This window comes from Anguilla rostrata, chromosome 18 (assembly GCF_018555375.3).
Source record: "Anguilla rostrata isolate EN2019 chromosome 18, ASM1855537v3, whole genome shotgun sequence".
In the NCBI taxonomy this organism is placed as follows: Eukaryota; Metazoa; Chordata; class Actinopteri; order Anguilliformes; family Anguillidae; genus Anguilla; species Anguilla rostrata.
In genome coordinates, this window is record NC_057950.1 from 3,548,217 (window position 1) to 3,575,673 (window position 27,457).

The 27,457-nt window shown below is 45.2% G+C and overlaps 1 protein-coding gene across 1 annotated transcript; it reads right to left on the reverse strand.

Annotated features, from left to right (window-relative positions):
* Nucleotides 1-279: 279 nt before the first annotated feature.
* On the reverse strand, nucleotides 280-18,782 carry LOC135244873 (secreted frizzled-related protein 5-like). Its single transcript, XM_064317515.1, has 3 exons — nucleotides 18,157-18,782; nucleotides 7,443-7,520; nucleotides 280-2,390 (listed from the first exon to the last, which is right to left on the reverse strand). Exons 1-3 carry the CDS (start codon nucleotides 18,722-18,724, stop codon nucleotides 2,047-2,049), a joined length of 990 nt encoding a protein of 329 aa, XP_064173585.1. The 5' UTR covers nucleotides 18,725-18,782; the 3' UTR covers nucleotides 280-2,046.
* Nucleotides 18,783-27,457: the final 8,675 nt, after the last annotated feature.

The window sequence follows — 27,457 nt, forward strand, 5'->3', positions numbered from 1 at the left end:
GACACCAGCTCCCTGATGAGGTGAGAGGTCAAAAATCCCCCCCCCCCACCTTAAATCTCTACCCAAGTCGCAAGTCAAGTTCTTGCCCCCTTGTTTGCTCCTCAAATGAGTTTAAAGCATGACCCTATGCCACAAACTGACAAACCGAAGAGTATGTTCGCAAGCAGATCGCAAATGTACTGCCTTGTAATAAGTCTACATACCTGTAGTTGTTGCTCTGTATAAAAATGTCAAGTATGTTTTATTGTTTTGCACACAAAGAAAGGTTTTTCGCTAACATAACTACTTACAAGTTTATTGATTAAACAAAATCATCAATTTTTCATCCATTACAGCAACGGTGAATGCAGATGCTATGTCTGTAGAATTTCCATCATACCAAAAGATGTATATTTCAAGCAAATGATAATATCAGTTTTAAAAAAGGAACATTTCATAATGATCACGAGAAAATCAAATAACGGTGAGCAGAAATTTAGCAAACTGGCGGATTTAGGTTCAGTCCAGTCCACTGTTCCTTGCGGCTAGGCGCCACAGTCCACGCTTGTGTTCCTCTCTCCCAGGTGGATCTCTCCCAGGTAGATCTCTCCAGGTGGATCACTCTCAAGGTGGATCTCTCCAAGTCGATCTCTCCAGATGGATCTCTCCCAGGTAGATCTCTCCAGATGGATCTCTCCCAGGTAAATTCTCCAGATGGATCTCTCCCAGGTAGATCTCTCCAGATGGATCTCTCCAGATGGATCACTCCCAGGTGGATCTCTCCAGGTGTGCAGTCTGGAGTCTAGGCAGTGTTCCACAGTGAGTGCTGCTCTGTAGAACAGTCACTGACAGCTTTCCTCAGTTACCCTCCTCCTTTTGAAAAGAGGACTTCCACACCTTTGCCCCCCAAAAACCTACCACGTTTTCATAGTAACAACCTACTCTTCTCTCTCTCTTTTTTTTTTTTACATGATATATATATTTTTTCTCATATCTACAAAATAAGCTATTGGTCCTTTCATGGATCAGCATGGGGGGAGTTTCTGTTATGACATTATTTTTAAAAATAATTTTTCTAGTTTTCTTGTGCTGTGCCTTCACAAACAGAAAATGTCCGCCAACGAGAACCTCCACAGTCCATGCTACTCTTTTCTATGTCGCCCCTTTCCTGCTACTGCAAAACTCACTCTCCTGCTACTCAGTAACAAATAGAACCAAAAATGCAAATGTTTTCACCTGCAGCAATTTTTCTCCACGTCTTTGCGTTTATTGACATTTGTTGCTGGTATGAAAATAAAAAATGACTTTTCAGTATATGTGCTTTCCTGTCTCGTTGCCCCATAGTCTATACCGTAAACACAAGCTGAAGAGATCAGCGTGATTGCTACTGCTGTTAATCTACTGATGCCAGAATTTTTTCTGGGAGTCAGTGAGGTGAGCCCAGCGTTTTTAGGGTGTCTCAAGGGGCAGCATGTGTGTTGGTTTGTGGATGTGTTTGTGTGTGTGTGTATACGTGCAGGTGCATGTACATCAATGTGCATTTGTGCATACATGTGAGTGTGCAAGTAACATGTGTGCATGTGTGTACATGCCTGCACAAGTATTCTCAGGTGATGCTTATGTTTGTGTTTCAGATTTTTTGTGTGAGTGCATGTGTGTAAGCATGTGCACCTGCGTTTGCATATATGTGCACCTGTGTGTGTTATTGTGTGCATAATTGTGTGTATGTGTGCCTGTATGTGTGCTTGAGGATTTGGGTGTGTGTGTGTGCATGTGGTTCTGTGTGTGTGTGTGTGGGTGTGTGTGTGTATTAGTTCCTGTGTATGTGTTGTGTGGTGTGTGTGTGCGCATGTGGTTCTGTGTGTGTGTGTGTTTGCGTGTGTGAGTGTGTGTGAGTGGAAGAGACTGTGAGTGTGTGTGAGTGTGTCCATGAGGTTCTCTGTGTGTGTGCATGTGGTTCTGTGTGTGTGTGTGTGTGTGTGTGTGTGAGTGAAAGAGCGTGTGAGTGTGTGCATGCATGTGGATCTGTGTGTGTGTGTGTGTGTGTGTGCGTGAGTATGCGTGGGATCACTGGAAGACGGTGTGGTAGGTGGGGCACTGCTGTGACTTCATGTACTTGACGGCGAACCTGAGCTCCTTGCTCTTCTTCTCCCACTTGTGTATGGACATGAGCAGCAGCTGGTGCTCCACCCGGCGGCCCATGATGAGGAAGCTGCTGCTGCTGCTGCTGCCGCCCAGGCCGTCCAGCTGGGCGCAGGGGCAGTCCGCCCCGTTCTTTATGTACAGCACCAGCTTCTTCAGGTCCTTCTTCCTCAACCCGCCCATCTTCAGCACCTTCTTCTTCTTCTGCGCCGCCACCAGCTTGCGGTCGCCTTTCTCCTTCTTCACCTCCTTAATCTTCATCTTCAGCGCTGAGAGAGAGAGGGGGAAATGACAGCAAAAACAAAAAAGTGTTCAGAGATGCCCCAGCGTCCACGTGACTCTGCACCGTGTGTGTGTGTGTGTGCGTAGAGTGAAGACAAGAATGTGCGCTCCTCAAACGCACTTGCTATTTGGAGCGTCTTACCACACTACAGTTTGAAAGTAGGGCCCCGAATCTGACACAAGCGAGAGGAAGGCACTTCACGTGCAACTCAACAGACTTACCAGCAGGGGCCACTAGTGAGCAATGAGACACTGTAGTCCCAGCCAAATTACACCCTCCCAGCCCTGGGCAACACTAAAACCAATTGTGCATTGTCCTGTAGTACTGCCTACCACAGTGGGTGCTGGCACAGTCTGGGTTTGGTACCAGACCATCCATCAAAGGGCCCGCACACCATTCACTCACAAATTCACACCCTAAGGACAATTCAGACTCTCCAATTAGCCTAGCTTACATGTCTCTGATCTGTGGGAGGAGACCAGAGTACCTGGACGAAACTCATATGGACACAGGGGAGAACATGCAAAACTCAGTATTTTCTTGCTGTGAGGCGACAGTACAACTCATGGCACCACTTTGCCACCCACTTCTACAGTAAATATGACAATACGGATTAGATTAACTTTTTTCATCTAGTTTTTATGCTTTCATGCAGATATGGAGCATGGACAGAAAAAAACAGCACTTGTAGCCATCATGAGGAATCACTGTGACTATCTGCCAAGTTGAACACCAGGTTCCTTGTTAGAGGTTAAAAATACCGCGATTAAAATAAACATGATTCCAGCAGGGGGTGCTCACCCACTGGAAAAAGGGCAGCAAAAGGGGAACACAGGAGGGAGCACGATTAGCCTTTAAAGCGCTGGTCGGAGCAAAGGCTCCGGGGCATGCAGACCGATCGCGGATGGGCGGGTGACAGGGCTCCTCTCCGCGTAGAGAAAGCCACACACAGGACAGATATGTAGCGCAGGCCTAATCAGCCTGGCTCCCACCAAGGCGCCAACGCAGGGGTGGCTTCGACCAAGGCCCCAAACACGATCTGACGGGAGGAAAAATACCTTTAAATTACCTTGTGTTGGGTAACCACTCTCCACCCCCCCCCCCCACCCCCCTATCGCCCATTTTGCCCCTCCCCAAACAGACTGTAGCAAAAGACTGTTTTACGCAAGCAGGCCTGCGCAGCATCCTGGTGACAGTTTGAACCAACTCTTTAAACAAGCGCTCTTTAAGCTGTGGGAGGTGTGTTGGGGAGGGGGCGAGGGGCTGGGGGTATGGGGGGGGGTCGGGTGGGCACTTCAGACAGAGCACCTGTCATTCTGAGGAGAAGCAGTCTTTTCCTTTTTTTAAAAAACCCCAAAAACATATTTTTTAAGGCATAGCCTTTTGCGCGCACATACACATGCTACCAGGCTTGAGACAGGGGGATAAAAAAAATAAATAAATAAAAAAAATTCTGTGACTAGGGGTGAGTGTTCTGTCACCCAGCTGTTGCCCAGGGCAACCATGGTCCCTACACTGTTCAACTAGTGAGAAAACAACCGTCAGAAAATGTACAGTAATAACCCACCAAGCAAAGCGTCAACATTTTCCCTCAACTTTGACTTGACACTAAACGCAATTTTTCATTTCATTCTTTACAAACAGGGATAGCGAATTAATTTTAGTCATTACTGAAATCATCACACTACCTCTGTGACGAATGAAATGAACACTCGCATTCAGTCATAAGTCACAGAGGAGGACAAATGTTGATGCCAGGCACGCATTAACTCGTAAGCCAAAGATTCCATTTAATTATAATTAGGATGCCGGGCCAAGTCTGTTAAGAAAAGATTTTAAGATATCCAGAGCAACCTAGAGAGCAGTTAAGACGACAAACGAGGCTGATGCAGGAAAATTAACGTTTAGGCCGAAAGCCATTAAATAATTATGAAGCTACTTTCATTACATTTCCCAGTAATATTATATTACATTACATTAATTTGGCAGATGCTTTTATCCAAAGCGACGTACAATAAGTGCATACCAAAGGTCATTGGAACAACTACAAAACACAGGACACAAACTCACACTAAGGTCATACTTGGAAAATACATCACTGAGAAGAACAATCATAATAATAATTAATCAGTTTTATTGCCATTGAATTTATACATCTCTGGGTTTTGTTTCACTCACAGCGTTCTCTGCACACACACACCCGATGAGGAACGGGGAACTATTTGGGAAAACTCTCCGTAGCTTTGTTTCAAACTGGCTCTGAGCAAAGCTTTCCATGCAGTCACGCTGATACACACTAATTGCAGATTTATAGTACCGTGATAATGTTACTTTGTGCTCCTTCAGCTTGTACCATATTACGCCGTTTGATTTTGTAATCAACAACAATAACAAGTACGGACCGTATAAGACGGCCTACTCCAGCTATGGATTACGCTTTCTGGCCGCTTCTTCAGTTTTCCACGTAGGGGAGCTGCATTTTAAACTGATGATGCCACATCAGTCTTTTGCAGCAGAACTGCATCCTTGCCAAGCTGAAAGTTCTTTCAGAGTGTTTTATTTTGGACGTCGTTCATCGCCATAACTCATGCCAATGTGAAGGCAAAAGAGGTTGAGAAACAGCCTTCTCTCTTAGTGTGCGCAGTTTTATCTGGGTAAAAATATTCCAGTTAAAGCTGAAAGAAGTGGTAGTTTCATTGGAACATAGGAATGGTTTTAGACGTGTGAGCAGGATCTAAAATGATGTTTTATACGTTTGTTTATAATGTGGAATTTATATGTCAGAAATGCCTGGACCTGGGTCAAATAATTTTATGGAATGGTTTAATAGGCATATTTGATAAATATCTATATGTTAAAATAAATAGCTATTATCCTCAATATTCAGAGCAGATTTATTTCATATACAGTATGTGTTGGATAGCAGCATGTTTCAAGAACAATTTCCAGGAATCTGTCTTTTCAAAATAGACTAGCAAGGAGAAATAAAGTATCTCAGATAAGCATCTGACTGTTGACCCAGGTCTGGTAAATAACTTTGGTAGCAGTGCAGTATTGCGCAATGAGCTCTGGCTGTTATTCGTCCCAAGTGGTGATTTCATGCAATCAAGAAACCACTAGAGCAAGAATTTCGCAGACTCCAGACGGGGACCACAGTGTCTGCAGGTTTAATTCCAGCCCTGGAGGGCCGCAGTGTCTGCAGGTTTAACTCCAGTCCTGGAGGGCTGCAGTATCTGCATGTTTAACTCCAGTCCTGGAGGGCCGCAGTGTCTGCAGTTTTAACTCCAGTTCTGGAGGGCCGCAGTGTCTGCAGGTTTAACTCCGGTCCTGGAGGGGGCTGCAGTGTTTGGAGGTTTAACTCCGGTCCTAGAGGGGGCCGCAGTGTTTGCAGGTTTAACTCCAGTCCTGGAGGGCCACAGTGTCAAAATTTGCATGTGCCAAAGCTTTGCATGGATCTTTACTAATACTGAGCCTGACCACCTCTTGCAGTCCATGACAATCTGCTCTTCACTGGTGTAAATCCGAATAAACAATCACAACTAAATGCAGGTTAGCATCCAGACATTATTATCGCCAGAGACAAGTAATGGAAATTTGCTTAAACTCATGTATTAACACCTGTCACTCCTTACCCACCGCTAATGCACTGGTGTTCCTAAACATTCGGTAGATTTGTGGATATCTGTGTCCTCACACTGCTTTTCCCCTGTACTGGTCGGGTACTCCCATGTTCCCTTAAAACCACAAAACGCATTCTTTAAAAAGCTCAAATTCAGCACCTTTGCGATCGCGTTCATGTGGCAAATGCAAACACTGTGCAGAGTGGGCAGTATGTGGTCATGCTTAGTATCCTCTGCCCAGAGGTTATTGCCATGATATTTCATGAAAAGTGCCACATTTTATGATTGACTTACTGTGAGGCCATGGGAAGAAAACGAGAAGAATCAGTCCATTAATTACCATCTATGGCATCCACTCCTTATTAAACTACCGTACTGTATATCCAAACAAACAATAAAACAATGTAAAATAACCACATAACCTGGGTCAAATACGCATTTATTTTGGATTTTCTGTGCTCTATCGATCTTGCCTGGTGCAATTGAGCCTGCCAATATGACCCGAAGGTAGGGTTTGCATTTTTTGAGAGTATTTAATTGGTTCTAATACACCAGACAAGATCAGTAAAGCAGTGAAAAGTATTTGAATCCAAAACAAATAAGTGTTTGACCCAGGTCTGAAAATAACTGATAAAGACCATTGCTATCACACACTAACTAGTGTAGTGCTTGTAAAACGTTCAGAGCTAAATTTTCAAAATATGCCATTTTTGGGGGAAAGTTTTTGATTTTCAGTTAGTTATTTCTGTCATGTCCCTGTCATGACCCACCTCAACATCAACCCATCCCATGACTCCCCAAAAATTCCTGACCCAATTTGGGAACCCCTGCCTTAGATGGTGAGGAGCTGGCTCTATTACCATTGGTATATTAATCATTCAGCATCATGTATACAGTGAACGGCTCAAAATAGCAAAGAGTGAAGCTTTCGATTCAAGCCTGGTGGCCAAGGCCAAGAATGTTTTGGGGGCAAAGGTCATGTTACATTTGGCACGCAAACAAATCCTTACCCACCAAACGGAATCCTTCCGTTTCATTTTCCATGTCTTGTGCAATTGCAGTAACAAATAAAACGTGGAGAACAAAAGTTCCCCTGAACGATCTGACCACGCTCATATTTACCGCAAAGTAAAGATATTCAGGAGGAGCACCACACCAAAACACACCATTCAAGGACCAGCATCACCATGTGAGTCTGAAAGATGCATTCACTGAGGGTGAAATACAACCAATATGCAGCAACACCATATGCAGCCTGTAAAATGTTTATGTGTAAACGAAAGGTGTAGTATAATGGTTCGGGAATTGGGCTTGTAACTGAAAGGTTGCAGGTTCGATTCCCAACAAATAGTTTGTGTGCAAAAAGTTTTTTTTTCTGGAGCTAACACCTTGGCAACCTGGCGGTTTGGGGTACCTACCGAAGTCGCTGGCGCAGAAATGCTCCATTATGCTCTCGGCCTTCAGCTCGTTGTCGCACGGAGGGCAGACCTTGGAGGCTGCGGGGACCCAAACAAACAGAAGAACAGCGTCAGGCTCACGTTTCTGAACTCGTTTCCACGACATCACTGTACATATTACCTCACTGGGCAGACGCATCCAGGAAAACCTGAACACCTAACAGCCCACACTTTACCAACTGTCCACTTTTACCAACGGCAATTTACTGAAGCCACACCGGGTTAGGGAACCGTGATTGATGATGTAACAGCTTTGTCACACTCTAGGTTCAAATTTTCAGAAGATTTTTGTTGTAGCAGCCAGATGGCAAAAAACACAGCAGGCTTACACTTTGTTTATTTATACATTAATACAGTTCTTTAAAACAGCTGAAGAGGATGCTATTTATAAATGCTGACATTTCTAAATGGACTAAAAACTGGTGGACAGAGGAAAGACATTTTCGATAAATATTTATCTATGGCCGTTTTAAACATTGAGCCAGTGGAAATAACGTAGGTTCAAATGTTATTTAACTTGTCTAGACATAGCTAGACAACAGTGGACAAGTGCAAATATTTTCAGTGCATTTACACCATTGTTATTTAAAAGATGCTTTTATTTTTGGTTAGGGAACTGAGTGTGTTTTTAACCTGAAATTTTAATTCAATGAGCTGCACCAGATAACCTTTCCTTTGCCTCACTTTCTAGGTTTTTTACACGGACAGACAGATGACTTACAGTAGTCTACTCTATATACATAACCACATACAGCCGTACTAACTTCATTCAGTGCTACAGGTAATGCATCATGGATATCAATAATGGCTATAAATCGTGAGTGGATGACACTAATTTTCCACGTCTTCCTGTGTCCTCCATGAATGTTGGTTCCCCTGAGTGAGATCACCCCCTTCTGGTTACTCAGGGAAGTACCAGCAAAGACAAAGGGTCATTTTCCAGTAGGTGATTGGTGCTAGCCTAATTCCTGGTATAATGCTGCATTCAACTTTGAACCATCTTCAATAAGCCGACATGATAGGTTAGGAAATATTGGTTAGGTCCAAAATGGAGGATGGATTCTGGGGTCTGGACTGAACTGCTTTTTCTAGGCAAGTGGTTCCCAACTCCAGTCCTGGATTAGCCCTGCGTTTCCTGATTTTCACTCCAACCCATCTCTTTATTAGGGTTGTTCAAAAAGTGTTTAAGTTCCATAAGCTTGTGTGCTTAGCTTCTCACACTTTTCACAAATGGTGTTTCAAAGGCCCTGTTTGCCCTCTTTCGGCATTCAGGGTTCAACTGAATTCACTCGATTTTAACTGCAGTGCCATCAAATAACCCGTGAATGATGCAATCCCTTTTCTAAAGGAATAATTCACCACGGCACATCGGATAAAATAAAAACAGTAGCCATCAGAGTATATCTGATTGAAATCTTTAAATGAAAAATATTAAAACTCATTCTTTGTAACATGAGTATATGCTTGATTCAGAGTGGCATTAGGAAAGTAAATCTGCCATCAACAGACATTAAAGCCGTCTAATTAAAACCAATGAACAGCTGTTTATACTTCAGGAACTGCAGTTAAGGTTGGAATGAAAACCAGAGTACATTGATATTGACCCCTGAGTTTTCACAGTTATCAAAATTGCTGATAGATTTGCAGAACTGACTTCTTGGAGCCTGTTTTCAGCACTATTGTATAATGTGGAAAAAAATTAATGAGCTCATATGTGTAGAATAAATAAGATGTCTGGGCGGGGGTGGGGGTGGGGGGGGTGGGGGGGGCTGCAATTAAGCCACTAGGTTGCAAGACCACTCTGTAATACTGAGGGTAGGTAGAGCACTGAAAGACAGGCCTGTTTCGTTTTTTTTTTATTTTAACATTTATTTTATGCAAGTAAAGGTTCAGTTGTCTATGTGGCCATGTGCTGATTCAAAAGCTGAAATGGTCTCTGTCCTATTAACACAGAACATCGGCCGTTTCCCCTCCCCACACTGCAGGAATGTGGTCTGCAAAGGTCCCAGACTCAGCGACAGGTCACTGTGGCGTTATCAGAGGTTCGGACAGCGGATAATTGATTTAGCTTTCAGCTTTGTAAAGGACCCTGACCCCCTAACAACCCCCCCCACCCCCCCTCCCCAAACTGCCCTCCGCTTCCCTTCACAATCTGGGTGTTTAGGAAACCCCGGTCAGACTTTATGAGAAAGTGACATTAAGCCAAAAGTCAGAGGGAGAAGGATTATGGATTATCCCTGTGCAGCATTACACCACTCTGTAATGGAGAGTAAGAGTGACACAGTGAACAGTGACATGTGTTATCCCTGTGCAGTATTACACCACTCTGTAATGGAGAGTAACAGTGACACAGTGAACAGTGATGTGTTATCCCTGTGCAGCATTACACCACTCTGTAATGGAGAGTAAGAGTGACACAGTGAACAGTGATGTGTTATCCCTGTGCAGTATTACACCACTCTGTAATGGAGAGTAACTGTGACGCAGTGAACAGTGATGTGTTATCCCTGTACAGTATTACCCCACTCTGTAATGGAGAGTAACAGTGACACAGTGAACAGTGATGTGTTATCCCTGTGCAGCATTACACCACTCTGTAATGGAGAGTAAGAGTGACGCAGTGAACAGTGATGTGTTATCCCTGTGCAGCATTACACCACTCTGTAATGGAGAGTAACTGTGACGCAGTGAACAGTGATGTGTTATCCCTGTGCAGTATTACACCACTCTGTAATGGAGAGTAACTGTGACGCAGTGAACAGTGATGTGTTATCCCTGTGCAGCATTACACCACTCTGTAATGGAGAGTAACAGTGACACAGTGAACAGTGACATGTGTTATCCCTGTACACCGTTAAACCACTCTGTAATGGAGAGTAACTGTGACGCAGTGAACAGTGATGTGTTATCCCTGTACAGTATTACACCACTCTGTAATGGAGAGTAACAGTGACACAGTGAACACGTCGGACTGTGCTCGGATTCATGACCAAAGCCATGGCGGGTTGAGAATCTTTTTTAAAATTATTGCTAATGTGGATCCTGCAAAGCTACCAATTTTCCATCAAATGACAAAAGACAGACTAGCTAAGAACGATGCACCTGCAAGCTTGCTACACGGCTTATCGTACATGAAAATCTCACAGCGCTCACCCTGTATGCGTTATAAATATACTCAGAATGACAGAGAATTGGAGACATTACCCAGTTCTGAGGTCGTTTATATCCATTTTAAGTATATATATATATATATATATATATATATCTGTGAAAATAATTTAACACCCCCCCTGCAGGGTACAGACTTAAACATGACAAATTTATGCAAATTTTATTGCGCAATTACTATTTAATTGTTGAATCTAACAGTTTAAAAAAAAACATGAAAAATTTGACAGTACATGACAGTAATGCTCCACCCTAGGCTACCAAGTAGACACTTTTCAGAATAAAAAAAGTTTCCATTGACTTTCCATTGATTTTTCAGTTCTTGGGATAAATAAATTGATACTTATTGCTGAAAATGCAGATGTCTGACCTGGATCAGATTAAACCCAGTTCTGTCACACAAGAGCAAACACAGACGCACCCCGCTACGCAGCCCTGAGATGGGCGATTAGAGACATGCCGTTCAGTGCAAATGAATGTCAGTCTCTCTCACTCTCTCTCTTTCTCTCTCTCTTCTCTCTGTGTCCGCCTCTCTCGCCCTCTCTGACCTCATCTGTAGTATTTATGGTCAGAAAGGCCTTCTTAGGAAAAGGGCTGACACGCCTCCAACATAAAGCCCTGCCATCCAGTATTTTGGGGAGAGAGTTCTAGAGCTTTCCATGAATGTTCTCACTGTAGAACTCCCATCTGTTTAAAGTGACAGCTGAAATGCGGGCTGAAAGATTTCATATCTCGTTCACCTGATTTACTGTGTTCAAAATGGCTGCTCTCAGTTCAAGTGAATCCCTTTTTACTGATAAATGCACAGCCAGTGCACAACAGCATGGTATTCTGTCATTTATAAAAACAGCCATCTCATATTTCTCAAAAAGCCTACGAGAGTTACATACACACGCAGCTGTAGTTAATGGGATTGGGGCATGCTCTGGGCTCTGCTCAGGAGAGAGGGTCAGAAGAGAAAATTCCACTGCAGATAATCTTAATACGAGTGTGTGCTGTGTTGAAGAAACGCTACGGGATTCCCAGACCTGCCTTCATTTAAGGTGAAACACCGGAGTTTTTCCACCTTTATCAGCCAAACCTTTAAATGCCCGGGCACTGAGAAGATAACGAGGGGTCAAAGTTCAAAACAATCAATGCTAGAGGAATTCCGTTGCATTGACACTAAGTTCTACCAGGCGGGGAGATGTAATTGTCTCACAAAGACACAGAGACAAAAGCAGTGGGTGGGTTTCTCTGTAGGACAGCAATCACCCGAAACTGATTCCACAGAGAAACACACTTGTACTTATAAGAGGATATTTGTACATAAAAATTGCTCAAATCTAAAGTGAACTTGTTTTTTGCTGGCCCCCCCAGAACAGGCCTGAGGGGGATGTCTTTTTTTAGTATTGCAGAGAGAACACAGTGCTTATTTAAATCATTTACAACACAGTGGCTTAAATATTTATCCGACAACCAACACACAGTAAATAGTTTATAAACAGATATAAACAATATACACGCAGAAACAATACGCAATGTCATAGCACATTGCTGCTTATTTTTTCCCCCAAAAAGTTTAAAATTAAGTGGATATTGTTTCCATTAATAAACCGTTATACAAAAATACAAAGTGTTTATGCCGAATAAATTCATCTAGCTCTTTTTTTCTATTTCATTCTATTTTAGGAGACGTTTTTCCATTGTTGTCTGATATGACATTCACAAACGCACCGTGAGAAAGGAATGGTTTGAACAGATAAGCCCCGCAGTTCGCTCGAGGTGGCAGTTCACAGAACTAACCCGAAACCGTACGGCGACCAGAACGGAACGCTGGAGACGCAGGTAAGGGTTGTCATGGAAACAGACCGTGCGGCTAAATCCCAGAGGGAGGTGGGAGAAGGCGGAGGCGACGCAGGGCAGGAGCTGACAGTTACCTGGCTGTGCACGCCATGGCCTGCCCGTGAGCTGCTTCAGGACAGCGCTGCTATCAGGCCCGATCCATCTCACACTGCCAGGGGGGGAAAGCAAACAGGGGCCTGGACATCGCTCTGAAAGTAGCACGCGTTCTCTAACTGCCGTGCGGGAAAAAAAAAAAAAAAAACCAGGGGGATTTTGGACGGAAAGGGCTGAGGGCCCACTCTGGAAAGTGTGTTTGTGAGAACACGATAAAGGTCAAAGTTCACGACTGGATTCCCAGATACCGGTCGAGCCCCTGAGAAACAACATACCTGGGAAGGGAGGTGGTTCAGAATTCTGGAATGTTCATCATCGATTGGAATTGCATGCATATGTAACGGCAGCCTTATTTTCAGAATGAAACTGCCGCTGTCATTGTGCATCTGTAATGATTTAAGGTAACAGCCAATAATCAGTCCAGCAGTTAGTTAGGACCTCGTTAAATTATTCACAAATCTTTCTATATGTCTCTCTGAATTGAACATTTCATTTTCAGTGACCACACCCTTTGGCCTCTTATGCAAATGGCTTGATTTTGTTCACTCATTTCCTGATGGAAAACACTGTCGACCTACCCCCAGTGAATTCTTTAGCAATATTGCTAAGAATAAACCCTTTCTAACTTTAATGAAATTTCTGTTTTGATGGGAGTGTTTTTTATCAATAGAAAGTATGACTTTTTTGGATCAATGATAATAAGGAGCTGGAAAAGGCATAAATCCATATGCTTCTGGTTTCATATGTTTGCTTGACCAGTCAGCATATATCTTTGATATTTGTATTGCTGAGGCTGTACGTTACTGTGACTGGGGGCTGCCCCTGCAGATTCTTGAAGCCTACATGTGTGCTGATTGGCTAACCCTGCCCATGTATGGCGTCATGTGACATCATCCAGGGAGAGGGACAAACAGCGTTGAGTTCACAAAGCCAACAAGTGCTTCAACTTTATTTAAATATATGGTACAATGCTGAGTTCTTGTGAGTTCATATGAGTCTAATAAGATCACTTGTACTTAGTTTTATGAGTTGATTTGACACTGAACACTTTACTGTGTTTGAGTATATACTCTGCATTATGGTAATAGTTAATAATCAAACACAGTTACATTTTTAGTGTTAAATCAACTCACAAAAATAAGTACAAGTGTTCCTGGCTCATTTGAACTCTGTTAGACTCATATGAACTCACATGAACTGAGCATTGTACTGTATATTTCAATAAAGTTAAAACATTTGTTGGCTTTGTGAACATTTCAAAATAACACGCAATTGTAACATAAGTTTGAATTTGACTTGTGCAACGGCCCTACATAACCTGGGCTAAACTGCAGTATTGAGGAAGGAGGAAGAAATAGAGAAGGCCAGAAATCAGATTCACAAAATCAGAAGTGTACTTGGACACAAAAGTTATTTTTGTTAAAAAAAAAAAAAAAAAAAAAGTAGTCCACAAAGTAACGAAAATCCGTGTTTTGTTCATATGCCAACGTTAGCTGTGAATGTCGCCACCAGGAAACGATGAATAGTGTGGCAGAGTGTTTGAGTGACAGGGACCACCCCCGCCCCCCCCGGGGGGTATGAGGGGGGGTCCGGTGCACCAAAGGGGCTCTGCCGCGAAGCCGTGTCATCGAGCTTGTCAGCGGCGCAAAGGTACCGACGCCACCCTCGCTGGGACCCTCTCAAAAATCCAGGCCCTCACATCCAAACCGCACCTCTTATCTTCTCTCTCTAGCCTTCAGAGAAAACAAAAAAAAACCGAGCCTCTAAGTGAGTCTTTAGCACTTCTGATAGCCAGAGTATTTTTTTGGGAAAACACGGAGCCCAGAATCATGCACGGGGGGGTCACCGTTTTTTTTTTTTTGTTTTTAATGACTTGCTTGGACTCTTTAAGTCGGGGAGCAGTAACAGTTCTGAGATAAAAACATTGCGGCTGGATAAAATACAGCATGTGATTTAGTGCGGAGACCCTACCGTCTGTTTAAATGTGCAGTGAGCACTGACAGAAAGGGCTTCGAATGTCTCCTCGCATCTCCCCCAGGTGCTCTGAAAAACAGTGCGCTTCTCACATCGGTTGTAAATCCTACGCGTGATAAAGCCAACATATACAGCGTGGTATTCGCCACGTTGTTAAGCGAACATATTTTGTCCTTGTAATGTTTGTGGTTTTGTGCTTCACTGTGGTTGTGGGTTTGTGTGCGCTTCGCTGGGTACGGGCTGCATAAGGGCTAGGAGGGGGCAACAGACCTGAACTGGCTGTTTTGGTGAAACTGAACAGAGAAGGTTAAGCTTCTCTCCTGACCCTGAAAGAGGGCATTCTGCTGCGCGTTTTCCTAGCTGACGTATTCAAAGCCGAACGGCCGGTCATTGGTATACAGTGCCGTGCTTCTCGGGGTCGACTGTTAAGCGCAAACAAACGAGACCGGGTCTGTGGAAAAGAAACCAACGCGCAAAATACGTGAAGAATGAACTCTCAAGCTATTTAATCAGCTGTAGAGGCTTGACTCACAAAAAACAACATACCGTGTCACGATTTACACCCTCGCATACGCTCCCTCTGTTTCAGAGGTCAATGTTTCAAGAATATTATTCTACAAATAACGCCACAGAGGACATGAATTGTTACACACGAGCACATCATTTGTACTTGTCGCTTACCACTGCCCTGACTCCCGCAGTTCACCACGCTCCACACGCTACGCGTGGGGAACGTGCCGTGAGCTGGCTTACTTTAGACTTCCCCGAGGGACTACCGTAGGAGACTGCGAAGTTTCTTTCATGTAACTGTGGCTAAGCTACACTTTTTTTTTAACCCATCACTGTTTTCCTGTAGTGAGTGACCCACTTATGGTTCAAAGCAAGCCGGGTTTGTCGAGCTCTTGTGCGTCTTCAGGCTTTTGTTTCCAGTAATTGCTGCTAAACCCTCACCGACAGCCAGCAATATTGATCGTTTGGCTGGGGACCCCCCCTCTCAGACTCCAGGAGCCGAAAGTGAATTTTTTCTTGTGTGCGCACATTGCTGCTTTCCACAGACAAATTCTCGCGGTCCAGAAATATCATAAAATGTCAGGACAGATTAGATTTTATCTCTTAGATTTTTATCTCCGCTCTGGCGGCCAAACTCCCGATAAGATCTCTTTGAACGATTTTTGAGCTCAAGGCTAAAAGGTGGAAGCAGCGCTTGTGGGGTGCTGGGTCGGCTGCCATTTTACTCTCTGTGTTCAATTAGGCCGGAGTTTACACCCCTTTCTCTGCAGGGCCGCGACGGCCGTGATAACGCTGTACAAGACAGCGTTCGCTGGCCTTGAGCCAGACGCTGGAAAGGTTTTCAGTGATTTTTCTTCTGTTTAATGTGGATGGGAGCCGGTGTCATTGACCCCTCTGAGGTTACCGTAGATCATGGTTTTTCTGCGCAGAAAGTTATTCGTTCTTCTCAAGGAACCACACTGGGGTGTTTCTGGTTGTGTCACTGTGAATGTGATTGTATTGTTCGTTTTAGACAAGCTTCACCACCCCCCCTTCAGCCACACCAGAGTGGAGCGGCGGGGGCACAAGCTCACACTTGGTATGCCTGCGTAGTGCCGTAAATAATAAAAAATAAATAATTAAAATAAAAAATCTCGCAAGGCCTCGTCTTATCGAGCAGTGCAGGAGCAAGGAGCACTGACACAACACAGCTGCAGAACTGGTCACATTAAAGCTGCCTTCTGTTAACCAGAGGAAATATTACATAGCACTATATATATATATATATATATATATATATATCATGTGCAATCATACATTAGCTGACAGTTGACATTGTACAGTATGTGTATTTATGTGTTTTAAAGCTTTTCGTGGGTGAAGGGGGTCTATGATTGGAAAGTGTGTCAGACGGTTAGGAGAGAAGCTTTTCACTTTTGGAATGTTATAGCAGCAAGCCACACGTAATAACACATGTAATGTATGCACTCTGGCACGTTACCACCGCAAGTTTGCAGCTTGCACATTCTAGTCAAGTGTATCGTTTTACTGCTGATATCTATATTTCTGACTTTGCTCGTCCTTCACAGTTCATTGTATGGGCTGGTGTTCCGAAGCACGTCGGCTAAGTGTTCTTAACTCCTTTTCAACCACAGTGGACAGATCCGAAGGAGAGAATAAGCATTGTTCAAGCATTTAGCTGGCAGTCACCTCCCTTGTCAATCACTCCCCCCTCCCTCCCTTGTCAATCACTTTCTTTCCATGGCCTTTCCCCCTTCAATTTCCCTATGGAGATTCTGTTATTGTCCCACAGTACTCGGCTATTGTTTCTTTCTCACTCTCTTTTTCTCTCTCTCTCTTTTTGTCTCCTTTCCTCTTTTTTGTCAACTCACTGGTCCTCTCCAGGTGGTCCCTCATCACCTTCAATAAACGAATATTCTCCCATTCAGGCTAATGACTGATGCAGTAATTGGTTCCCTAGCTAACCGACCACCTCACTGTGAGACTGTATAAAAGCCAGATCCCAACAGGGCCAGCCATTTCCACATTGCGGATGAAATTCGTTTTCAAATAACAAAAGTGGGCAAAGTGTTTTCCTGCAGAACGCAACAAATTACCTTACACCAGTGACTGGCGTTTAAAAAAAAAGGACAATTTCTAAAGAGCCCAATCTAAATTTAGGTTGTTTGATAAACAGAAAGTCACCCACTGGTGCTTTTCTAGTTTTATAACCCTTTCATCATATTCCTACAAGGCCAAAAATAAAATCCCTAAAATCTCATTAATCTCTGTCTAGCATAGCACCACATTCTCTGCAATACAAGGCACACAGTACAGTATATTAGGTAAAGCATGCTGTTGGGTTACCCCCATTCAAATAACCTCATGTGTCCACAGAGATTAGATCATATCTAAGCGTTCTCCCTTTACAGAACAACAGCTCTTTCTGGGATGATGGATGCAGCGATATTCTGTGTGCTGACCTCTACAAGTAATCCTCAAATTAAACCAGTGTGAAAAGCACTGTAGGTCAAAGGCACTAAAACAGTATGTCTGTTGGAAATGGAAACATGGAAACGAAATCTCCTTTTCGCTTGCTATTTGAGAGGATGCTTTTTGTATGGATAGTGGAGTTCAGTTCCATGAGAGGCTTCCACCTGCATGTACTGTACTTTTCACAGTGTACAGTAGCATGACAAACTGCTTACGGATAAAATGATATCTTTATTATTATATTTTTAAAAAGTTTTTTTTATTATGTATGTATTATTATAGTTATTTAATTCACAGTTTGTTACAGATTTAGTGTGATACATGCAGCACATGGCTCTACTGTGCCTGCCTATTATTATTTTTTATTTTTTGTTATCAACTTTGATTGAGTACAATTCTCTCTGATGATGTACATTTTTTAAAACTTTTTGTTAAACTTACACTAAAAAAGTTCCTGTGTACAACACTAAGAACACTCATTTAGAAACACTAACACCAATTTCATAGCCATTGCTAGTCCTACTGCTCGTGTCTAATGGGACTTTCTTTAGTTGATCGTGCAGCAGGTGAGTGTGTCAGTGCGGGCAGGAGGCGGGCAGGAGGCTGGCGTTACCTGGGGTCTGTGTGACGTGCCCGCCGGGGGCCTGCATGGGGATGCACAGGTCATTGTCGAGGGGGAACTTGTCGCACTGGAGCATCTCGGGCCAGGGGAACCCGTAGGTCTCCATGACGGGGGCGCACCCGTCCCGCACCGCCTCGCAGAGCGAGCGGCAGGGGTAGATGGGCCGGTCCAGGCACACGGGCGCGAAGAGCGAGCAGAGGAAGACCCGCGTGTCGCCGTGGCAGCGCTTGGCCAGCAGGGGCACCCAGCTGCCGGCCTGCTGCCGGACCTCGGGCATGGACTCGTGCTCCAGCAGGTTGGGCAGCCGCATCCTCTTGTAGCCCACGCCGTGGCACAGCCGCAGGTCGGCCGGGATGTCCACGCACTGCGGCTGCTTGGCGTAGAAGCGCCCCTGGTGGAAGTTGTCCGACTGCCAGCTGTAGTAGTCGTACTCTTCGGCGGCGGCGGCGGCGGCGGACGAGGTGAGGAAGAGGAGGGCCAGGGCGTAGGCGAAGGTCGCGGCCTCGGCGGGCGAAGCCTGGCTTTGCCGTCTCGCCATGGTTGGAGAGGAAAAGAGCATCAGGCTGAGATGGGGAAGGGGGGGAGGAGGAGGGGAGAAGGGAACTCTCAGGAGAGAGAGAGGGTGAATCTGTGGACAGTTTGTCCCTGGCCTGGCCTCTGAGCGTGGTGTAGATCCACTGTTCCCAAGAAAAGAAGGGGGTCCAGGTGGGTGTGTAAATAAGCCCCCCAGGAGTGGATCCTCTGGTTCAGCGACAGGAGCGGGGCCCCAGGTAGGTACGTCAAAAAGCCCCCCAGGAGTGGATCCTCTGGTCCAGAGACAGGAGCGGGGGCCTTGGGTGGGTGCGTCAAAAAGCCCCCCCAGGAGTGGATCCTCTGGTCCAGGGACAGGAGCGGGGCCCGGGACGGGTGCGTGTGTAAGCCCCCCAAGTTTGGCAGAGCGCTCGGGTGGCTGTGAGCGGGAGAGTTGCCCCGGCGCTGAGCTCTGCTCTGGCTCCACACAGGCACACCTACAGCATAAGAAGCAGCGGCTCGCGGGGTCTGACTCGCCCGCCGGCCCCCAAGCAGGGCTGAGATTACAGCGCCCCGCCCACAGGGCTTCCCCACAGCCCCTCAGCCCTGCCCTCGGCCAATCGCTGTGCGGTGGGCGGGGCCTCTGTCCCGGTGGACACTCCCCCCCTCCTCCCCTCCTAAACAACTGCTCCAACAGGCTGCAGTCTCAGGCAGTTCTCGAGCACAATGCTGGGGACTTCACTTTCTTTTCTTTCTTTTTCTTCCTCCCCCCTTTTCTCGCCCTCTGACACACACACACACACACACACACACACAATCTAACAATTCACTCACTGGTCTTCCCTAAACAGGGAGGTAAACTTCTGGCAGTGAGAAGTTTCCAGCACATTGAGAAGAGGAGACTCTACAGGTGGCCAGGCTGTTTGGTGTGCTGTATGCCGTATGCTAATGAGGGCCATGCTGGTGAATCGAGCACCTCCCTCTCTGTCTGCCTCTGTCAGCCCCAGACCCCTGCCCCCCCCCCCCCCCCCGCTGTGGGATCCAATCAGGAGGGGCTAAGATATGTCAACAAAAACAAAAAAATCTCACTGAAAAACTGTGCGTGCACACATGTGCCTGTGTCCGGACATACATGTGTTTGCGTGTGAGTATTTTAGTCAGAGAGAGGCCAAATGTGGCCAAGAATAAGTCTGTCCAAACATTCACAGTGAAAAAAACTTCAATAAATGCTCCGCTAACAGGAGCTGTTCACAACGTGACAGCATTTTGGCACAGCTTTCAAATGGAAGTTCTGCCACTTATTGCTTTATATTGAAATATTCCTTTTTAATGCAAAACGTTCAAGATTTTGTCCATGAAAAGTATGTACAAGACCCACTGAGCTGTGTTTCCAGTAAAATAACCTTGTGATTAGCTTGGTGGAAGGAGCTCTCTTTTTAGATTAGATCAAATCCAGGCCCAGTAAAAGTTTGTTTACTCGTGAGATGACCAATAATTCGCAATAGCGTCACCCAGGGAGGGAGGGTAACTGCCAACTTCACTGCTCCATAGTGACCCCTCTGGCCAAGCTGGGATCTGCAGTCTGACTGCATGATGTGTAGCTGAGCAGAGTGGCTATGAGGCATGCTAGGCATGCTAATGTGTGCCTTCCTGAATTATTCAGCACATTACAGCTGCCATTTCAAAACTAGGTATAAATATGGCGAATAAAAACATATTTCAAATATAAAATAACAGTAATAATAATATAAGTATACAAAGATATAACATGTTCCGGTACAGTTTGGCTGACTGTTATTGGCTCTGCTAGCCTGTTTCAGTTTCATGCATTATTTGGTCATTTGCAGCCTGAGAATAACTGGCCTGGGTTGTGTGTTTTTGTTTTTTTAGATTATGCTAAAATTGTAGAGCCGTTTGGGCCAGACGTTTTAAATCAATAATATGAAGACGTGATATCAATAATAAAGACGTGAAAGCAGGAGTGGAAGGGAACAGACATCTGGAGTGGTCTGTGTCACGATTTTATCAAATCTTCAAAGTGACTCCTGTAATGAGCCTAGTTATTTAGGTTCAGTTCATGAGAGGTTGAGAGGTCCAAAATTGTGCTACATTATCCTACATTACCCTGATGAATTATGCAGTTTCTCGATCAGAATTGATTTCAGGAAAACTAAGTCCAGACAGATAGTCCTTAAAATGATATAAATTCAGCTACGTGCCTTGGGAGCTGAGATTTTTTTAAAAGACGGGCCGCTGGATGAAGAGTCAATGCTGACGAACGCTGGACAAAAAAACTGAGTCTAAACGGTGTTTGTTTCTGGGCGAAATCCAGATACAAGTCCAGTACAATAAAAGACTTTCTAACTGATAAGCAAAGTGGTCCATTCAGACATTCTTAAGGTTCCTATTGACCGTCGGTTCCAAAGGGCTGCCAGGAAAAGCCACGCGAAATTGGGAGCCGTCAGCCTCGAGGAAGCCAAAAAATGTAAAACCGCCACAGAGGAGATGGCTGTTTCAGCAGAGTACCGTTTAAAACGACCCGCGAGGAGAGTTAACCACAGTCTAGTTCAGATCCTTAGTCAGGAAAAGAGCCTCCCAGCCTTGGCAGCGATCGGCCGTGCTTTTAATGGAACACGAGCGCACGGGACGCTGATTATTCATTCACAAATTCCTATAAATGTGTTTATATTCACAGTAGATCACATGGGAGCCATGCGATGGGGCGGGGGCGGGGAGGGGAGGTGGACTGTTGGCGGGAAGATTAACCATAATCTTGCAGCACCCCTCTCCAAAATGCAGTTTGTGTCCCAATTTGGGACCCCGTGCTATATTGCTCTGATTCTTTGGGTTGATTCCTCACAGAAAATCCTTCCAGAGAGAGCTTCGATGGAGGTGACCCAAAAGAAGTCCAACCATGGTGAAACCATGAAATAACCGGGCAGCAGTGTAGTATAACTGGTAGGGAACTGGTCTTGTAACCTAAAGCTCACTGGTTTGATTCCTGGGTAGGACACAGCTGTTGTACCCTTGAGCAAGGTACTTAACCTGCATTGCTTCAGTCTATGTCCAGCTGTATAAATGGATGTAATGTAAAAGTTGTGTAAGTTGCTCTGGATAAGAGCGTCTGCTAAATGCCTGTGATGTAATGTCATCGTTATAGTTTCCATCTATAGGCAGAGGGAATGAGTCCAGTCCTGCCGTTGAGGTCCCAAACTGTGTTGCAAGCCGATTGAGAAATCCGATCAATCTTGGCTCCTGTGCGGATCAATAAAGTGTTTTTTTAATGATCAGTTCGGACCTTAATCTCCGTTGATGAGCTGCAGAGATTTTACCAAAAGCAAAGGTGGATGGAGTAAGACTTTACCTGGAGGAAAAAAAGGCCAGTTACCTCAGTCACCTCTACCACTAACACCTGTTACACCACAAGGAATTATTCATAATGCATATAACAAGGAATGCTTACATATTTGATAATATGATTGGGTATTGGCCAGCTGTGCTGTTAAGTGAAGAAAAACATGTTCTCAGTTTTTCAGAAATCTTGTCTGTGAAATGCACAGGTCAGTACTGTGGGGGAGTGTAAATAAGCAGACCATTGCAGCGCATGCTGCAGAAAGTTAATTCCCTCAGATCTTCAGGAGAAAATAAAAATATGACAAGCGGTTCAGTTTGTACGAGTTAGACCCATTTGGATGGACTTGCCAAGATTGTCCATCCCTGGGTCGGCAGGTGATGTGATGTGGATTTAAAATACCAGTTATGTATAATGCTGGAAGCGGGGGTGCAGGGGAAAGAGGTACTAAATATGCCCAAATTATATAATTGCAGCAAGATTGCCACTTAACTGTCATTGAATCCCTGAGGTTTTGCTGTGATGCTGTAGTTACCTTAAGTGTTCGCCTCACAAAGCCATTAGCTTTTCTCTGTGCTTGCTTTGTGGAAAAATGGAAAACATTTGGACAGATGACAAGGGAGGGGCTGGCTGGCCTGACTAAAGAACATCCTGTGTTATGCAACATTAGGCATAAAAAAGTCCAATGGCAACAGTCTGGACACGCTCTTGGAATTCAAATACATTCATCTTGGTCCACCATTCAAATATCATATATTTTTATCATATCATATTTATCATACATGTTTGCTTATATTTCGTTTTATTTTGAGCTATTTTTGGTAGTTTTGCTTTCAGCGGGTGGATATATGATACATTATTCATAAATATTCTGTTATCATGAATAAATGATGAAGTTTTGGCAGTATTGAAGCTCAGGCTTTTATTTGTAAAGACAGGTCATCAGAAACTCTTCAAAAAACCCTGTAAAAAAAAACATTGATTAAACTTTCAGAGCCAGTTGAAAAGATAAATAGAAACTGAAATAATATATGAATTTGAACTGTACCTTTTATATTATGGAAAACATCTATGGATCTCATGGACCAGAATGTGCTCATTTTTTTCCCCTCTCAAGAGGGGAAATTGAATCATGAAAGTTTTTAGTATGAGAGGCTCTACACACACGAAGGTCAATAGCCGTTATGAAGCTGATTCATGAACACTTGATAAGTCCAAACAAACACGTTCTCTGTGTTTTAGTTTCTGCAGAAATTGTCCAGGGTAACATTTCGCCAAAAAGGCTGACCTCGCTTATTTATGCGCCCCGCTCTCAGCCGAGTCCAGGTCCCGTATTTTTAAAGGATTTTTGCCAGAAAAAAGTCCATTCCCTCCCCCCCCCACACCCCACCATGGTAGAGCGACATCATTGAAAAGCATTTCCAAGATCTATATGTCATACTAATGATGACCTGTCACCAGAGGAGTCTGGGAATAAGTACAGTGAGAGATGATTAACAGAAGAAGGGGGGGTGGGGGGGTCAGTATGTGATCCGGAAAATAAGATAATCCAGACTTTTCCGTTGTCAGTGTGAGGGACAGGCTGTGACCACATCGGCTGAGAAGGGCTCATTGTATGGGGTGTTTGCACCAGCGTGAGGTCACTGCCGGGTCAAATCAAGGGTCACTTGACCCCTGGTCACTGCTTAGGAAGTCTGAGTTAGTCATCCTGCCATTGGCCAGATCAACACAGCCAATCAGTAACGGCCCCCGGTAAAACGGGCCAGAGAAAAAGATCATCACCAAGGAGCAGGAAAAAGCTCAACAGATCTGGAAAGTAACGGGACCTGAAGGTAGGTTTGCTGACAACCCCTGTCTTTTAACCAAAATGGCTGTCCTGCAGGACATCCCACATTACCATACACTGCAAATGTGATATTAAACAATATATAAAATGGAATAACACAACACATAACAATACTCGTTGTACATCGTGTCCTGTATTCAAGAAAGCAAATGGTGGCAACTCATGTGAGGGGAAAAAGGCAGAGGTGGAAAATTCTGGTTCATAAAATAAAAGTATTTTGTTCCAATCACCTGGATTTGCTAATAAGGACAATTTGTCAGCCGGGAGGTTTGAACTAATTGGTGAAATGTGCTGCTAGAGATAAAGGATAGAAAAAATACATGGCAAGACTTTTACTATCTGACCCCCAGACTTCCCACCTCTGGAACAAGGAGACTGCCAGCCTCTAGTGAAGAGCGTTAAAAGATTACAGAGGCACCTGTGACTTCCTGTCCTATCAAAGCAGCCAATAGGAGACGCTGGGAATGTGACATTTCCCCCCCTTGACTGCCAGAGTGCAGCTCATACAGCCTGAGACAGGCCCAAAACAGCCATCGACATGCTAAAGAGTTGGATAAACACATTGCAGTGGAAACAGTGACAGTTATTCACCGTCCGGAGACGTCTGTCCGCCCCTCAGGACGGACGCTGTGGTGTGCTGCCTCAGGAAGTCAAACAGGGGAGGGAAGCTTGGCATAGCGGAGCCAGAGATAGCGGTTACCGTGTCAGCGTTTCGCGTAAGGATTGTACCACGGTGCTAAAATTCACACCGCCGGATTGTCTGCGCTTGTCGGTGGACACATGGTATACGCCTCACCATGACGGTATTTGTGGGTATTGTACCGTGCCTGTAAAATCTGTGGCTTTTTTCTTTTTTTCCTTATGGATCCTTTCTGAATCCCTGCCAAGCGCCTCTGTCAGAGAACGTGGCCGGCTACCGACCCTGTCAGACAGGGCCGAGCATCCGTCCGGCCAAAGCAGCCAGGAAGCAGAGGGCACCTTCCTCTCTCCCTTTTCTCTGGCAGGCCGACAGAGCATCAGAACCGAGCTGGTATCTGAGGCTTGTAAATCCAGAACTTTCCGAGGTGTCTCTGGCAGTTGCAGGAATGCGAGAGGCACGGAACGCGAGGAGGGCATTCCATTTGCCTTTATCCCATTGTGCTTCCAAGTGGAACCTGCAACCTCAGACCCAATCGGGGCCCCCCGAGAGGAACCCAACAAGAACCCAGCTGGTACCCCAAATGGGAAACTAAAGCGATTTCCCTCATCAAGCATCAGAAAGAAAGAGACTGGGCTCCACCTGCCGGGAGCCAAAATAAAACAGCAGAAGCACAAGGAGGACAGCGACAGTGTCAGGCGTGGGATCCTGGCAACAGAACACGCGTGTAGTAAAGCTGATTATCATCCAGTTTCATATTTTAATAACATTTATACTGCATGTTGCTTGGTTCCCTTGTCGTGCCCTGCGAAACGACTGTAGAGAAGGTGTTGACTTTCCTGTATGTCCGTCACATAAGCTGTCCTCATGGATGGTTCTCTCGGTCCAAATGCACTTAAAATCCTATCAGTATCATTTTTATTATGGTCATAAACATTTAACGGGTTCCTCTAGACTCTGTGTTCAGAGTTTGTAAGACAAATCACTGAGTCTGTTTATTTATTTATTTTTTGGTCTTGTTTAGACCACCCCGGAAGACACAACCACGCAAGATGACATTTGAGTGGATTGTGTCAAAATATTTGCAGTTTGACACGACACTCCCCGTGACCTCTGACCCTCACAACCATGTCCTGCTTCTGGGCCGGTCGGCGGGGTGCAAGGTTTTTTAGGCGGATGAGGTCACCCCACGTTTTCCTCCTCCTCCTCACGTCTGCCATCCATCACCTTGCGGGGCCTGGAGGAGGGTTTAGGAATTCCAGGGGCATGAATCTCCTCTCGATCGCTCTCATCTGACACGTATGCTCGCCGCGTGGAACGTAGGGGACGAAATTCCAGCGCCAGTGACGTTGCAGGAGCTGCGGCCTACCCTAAACCCCCCCAGTCTGACCCCCGCGTCCATAACTCCTGCTTTAAAAGCCCACATTCCCACAGCCGCTAATGTTGCTTGTTAATCCCTGCGGGACACGGCCTTTGCCGAGCCCTGCGCTGGTGGTTTTTTAGGGAGTTCAGATGACGTGTTTGAAGATTAAAGCGGAATAGAAAACGGAGGGCAGGGCTGCCCTGACGGCTTTGAAACACGCCTCGCCTGTGCGTTTCGTTCATCCTGCCTCTCTTCACTGTCCTGTCCAATAAAGCAGAAAGAGCCCGCAAACAGCCAAACACAACAAAAGGGTTGTGTTTATACAGTTTTGCAAATAAAAAGCAACCCTCTCTGCCAATGCATTTCCCTCCTCGGCCACAAGGGGGCCGAGGGGGCAGACGAACATATGCGCAACAGCCACCGCCACACCTTCCCCTTCCGGAATGTTTTTCAGTTGAAGTGGAAGCTCTTGTCACCAGGAGGGTGATCTTGACGCGAACCAGAATGCAGAACGTGGAGAGAACACTCGCCAGGCAAAGAAACGCACCACTGTACATGCCTTAGGTTTTACAAAGGGGAGGAAAGCGTAATATAATGCCATTCTCATCAAAAGAAAAAAAAAATGTAAATCGTTCAGTGCGTATTAAGAAAAGGTCGTTTTACATTCCGCTCGATATGCGCGCCGCTCTCCGTGGCGGGAATCGGCGAGGCGAGCGGCGGAAACGCTCAACCGCCCGTAAATGCCAATGTGCGAGTCCGGCCCCCGTAATCACTGCTTTCTGCTACGGTGAACTTTATCTGTCCCCGCTGCAGTCAGGGCTCCTCCGAATATATTCAGTGGACAGAATTACTCTGTATTTACGGCAGTGCTTCGGCTGGCCCGAGCTGCTATAATGGCGGTAATAATAAACGCGTTCTGCGGGGAGCTAAAAAGACAGTGCGCTTTATTCACGAAACTGTATTTGCTGCTAGTTTTTTTTTTTTTTTCTGTGACCTTGCTGAAAACTCAAGGTGTGTGGAGCACCTGACCTGACTGATATTTATCTTTTGGGTGTGTGCGAGTTGTATATAGAGCCAGACTGGGCACTTTCCCAAAAGCAGCAGCTATAAAATGTAAATAAAACGGGAGCTGTCTGTAGCCCCTGCATGATGAGAGCCGTCATCGCTGAGACACTAACGAACACTAACGGTCCTGAACACGAACACGCGCTGAGCACTGAAGAGGGAAGTCCGGTCCTGGTAGTTCGGGGGAGATATTTAACATTTATATACTCCTAATCACATTATTGCTCGACCGAGGCGAGCCAGGCAACCTTATCTCTTGACCCCGTTGTTCAGAAGAGCTTATGCGCGCAATCTCAAGAGTTGATGATCCCCTGCGCTTCTTGACAAGTCTGAGCTCCGGAGGACTTGAGGTTTAAAGTTTATCTCCCTGTGCTGGGCCTCGTAAGATGGCATGCTTTTAATTGCTTGACACCAGTGACCCAGTGACATTTCCCATCTTTCAGCAGCTGCTGGCTCTCTGATAAGGGCATTTTCCCCGGCCCAGAAAGCTCAGAGTAATGCCTGTGTGAACAGCCAAAG

Bases quoted from the DNA above. Each gene is read 5' to 3' on its own strand.
- LOC135244873 (XM_064317515.1), bottom strand. From the start codon at position 18,724: ATGCTCTTTTCCTCTCCAACCATGGCGAGACGGCAAAGCCAGGCTTCG. The intron at 7,521-18,156 runs GTAACGCCAGCC...GGGTCCCCGCAG, and splicing joins GCACGTCACACAGACCCCAG to CCTCCAAGGTCTGCCCTCCG. The intron at 2,391-7,442 runs GTAGGTACCCCA...TCTCTCTCTCAG, and splicing joins TTTCTGCGCCAGCGACTTCG to CGCTGAAGATGAAGATTAAG.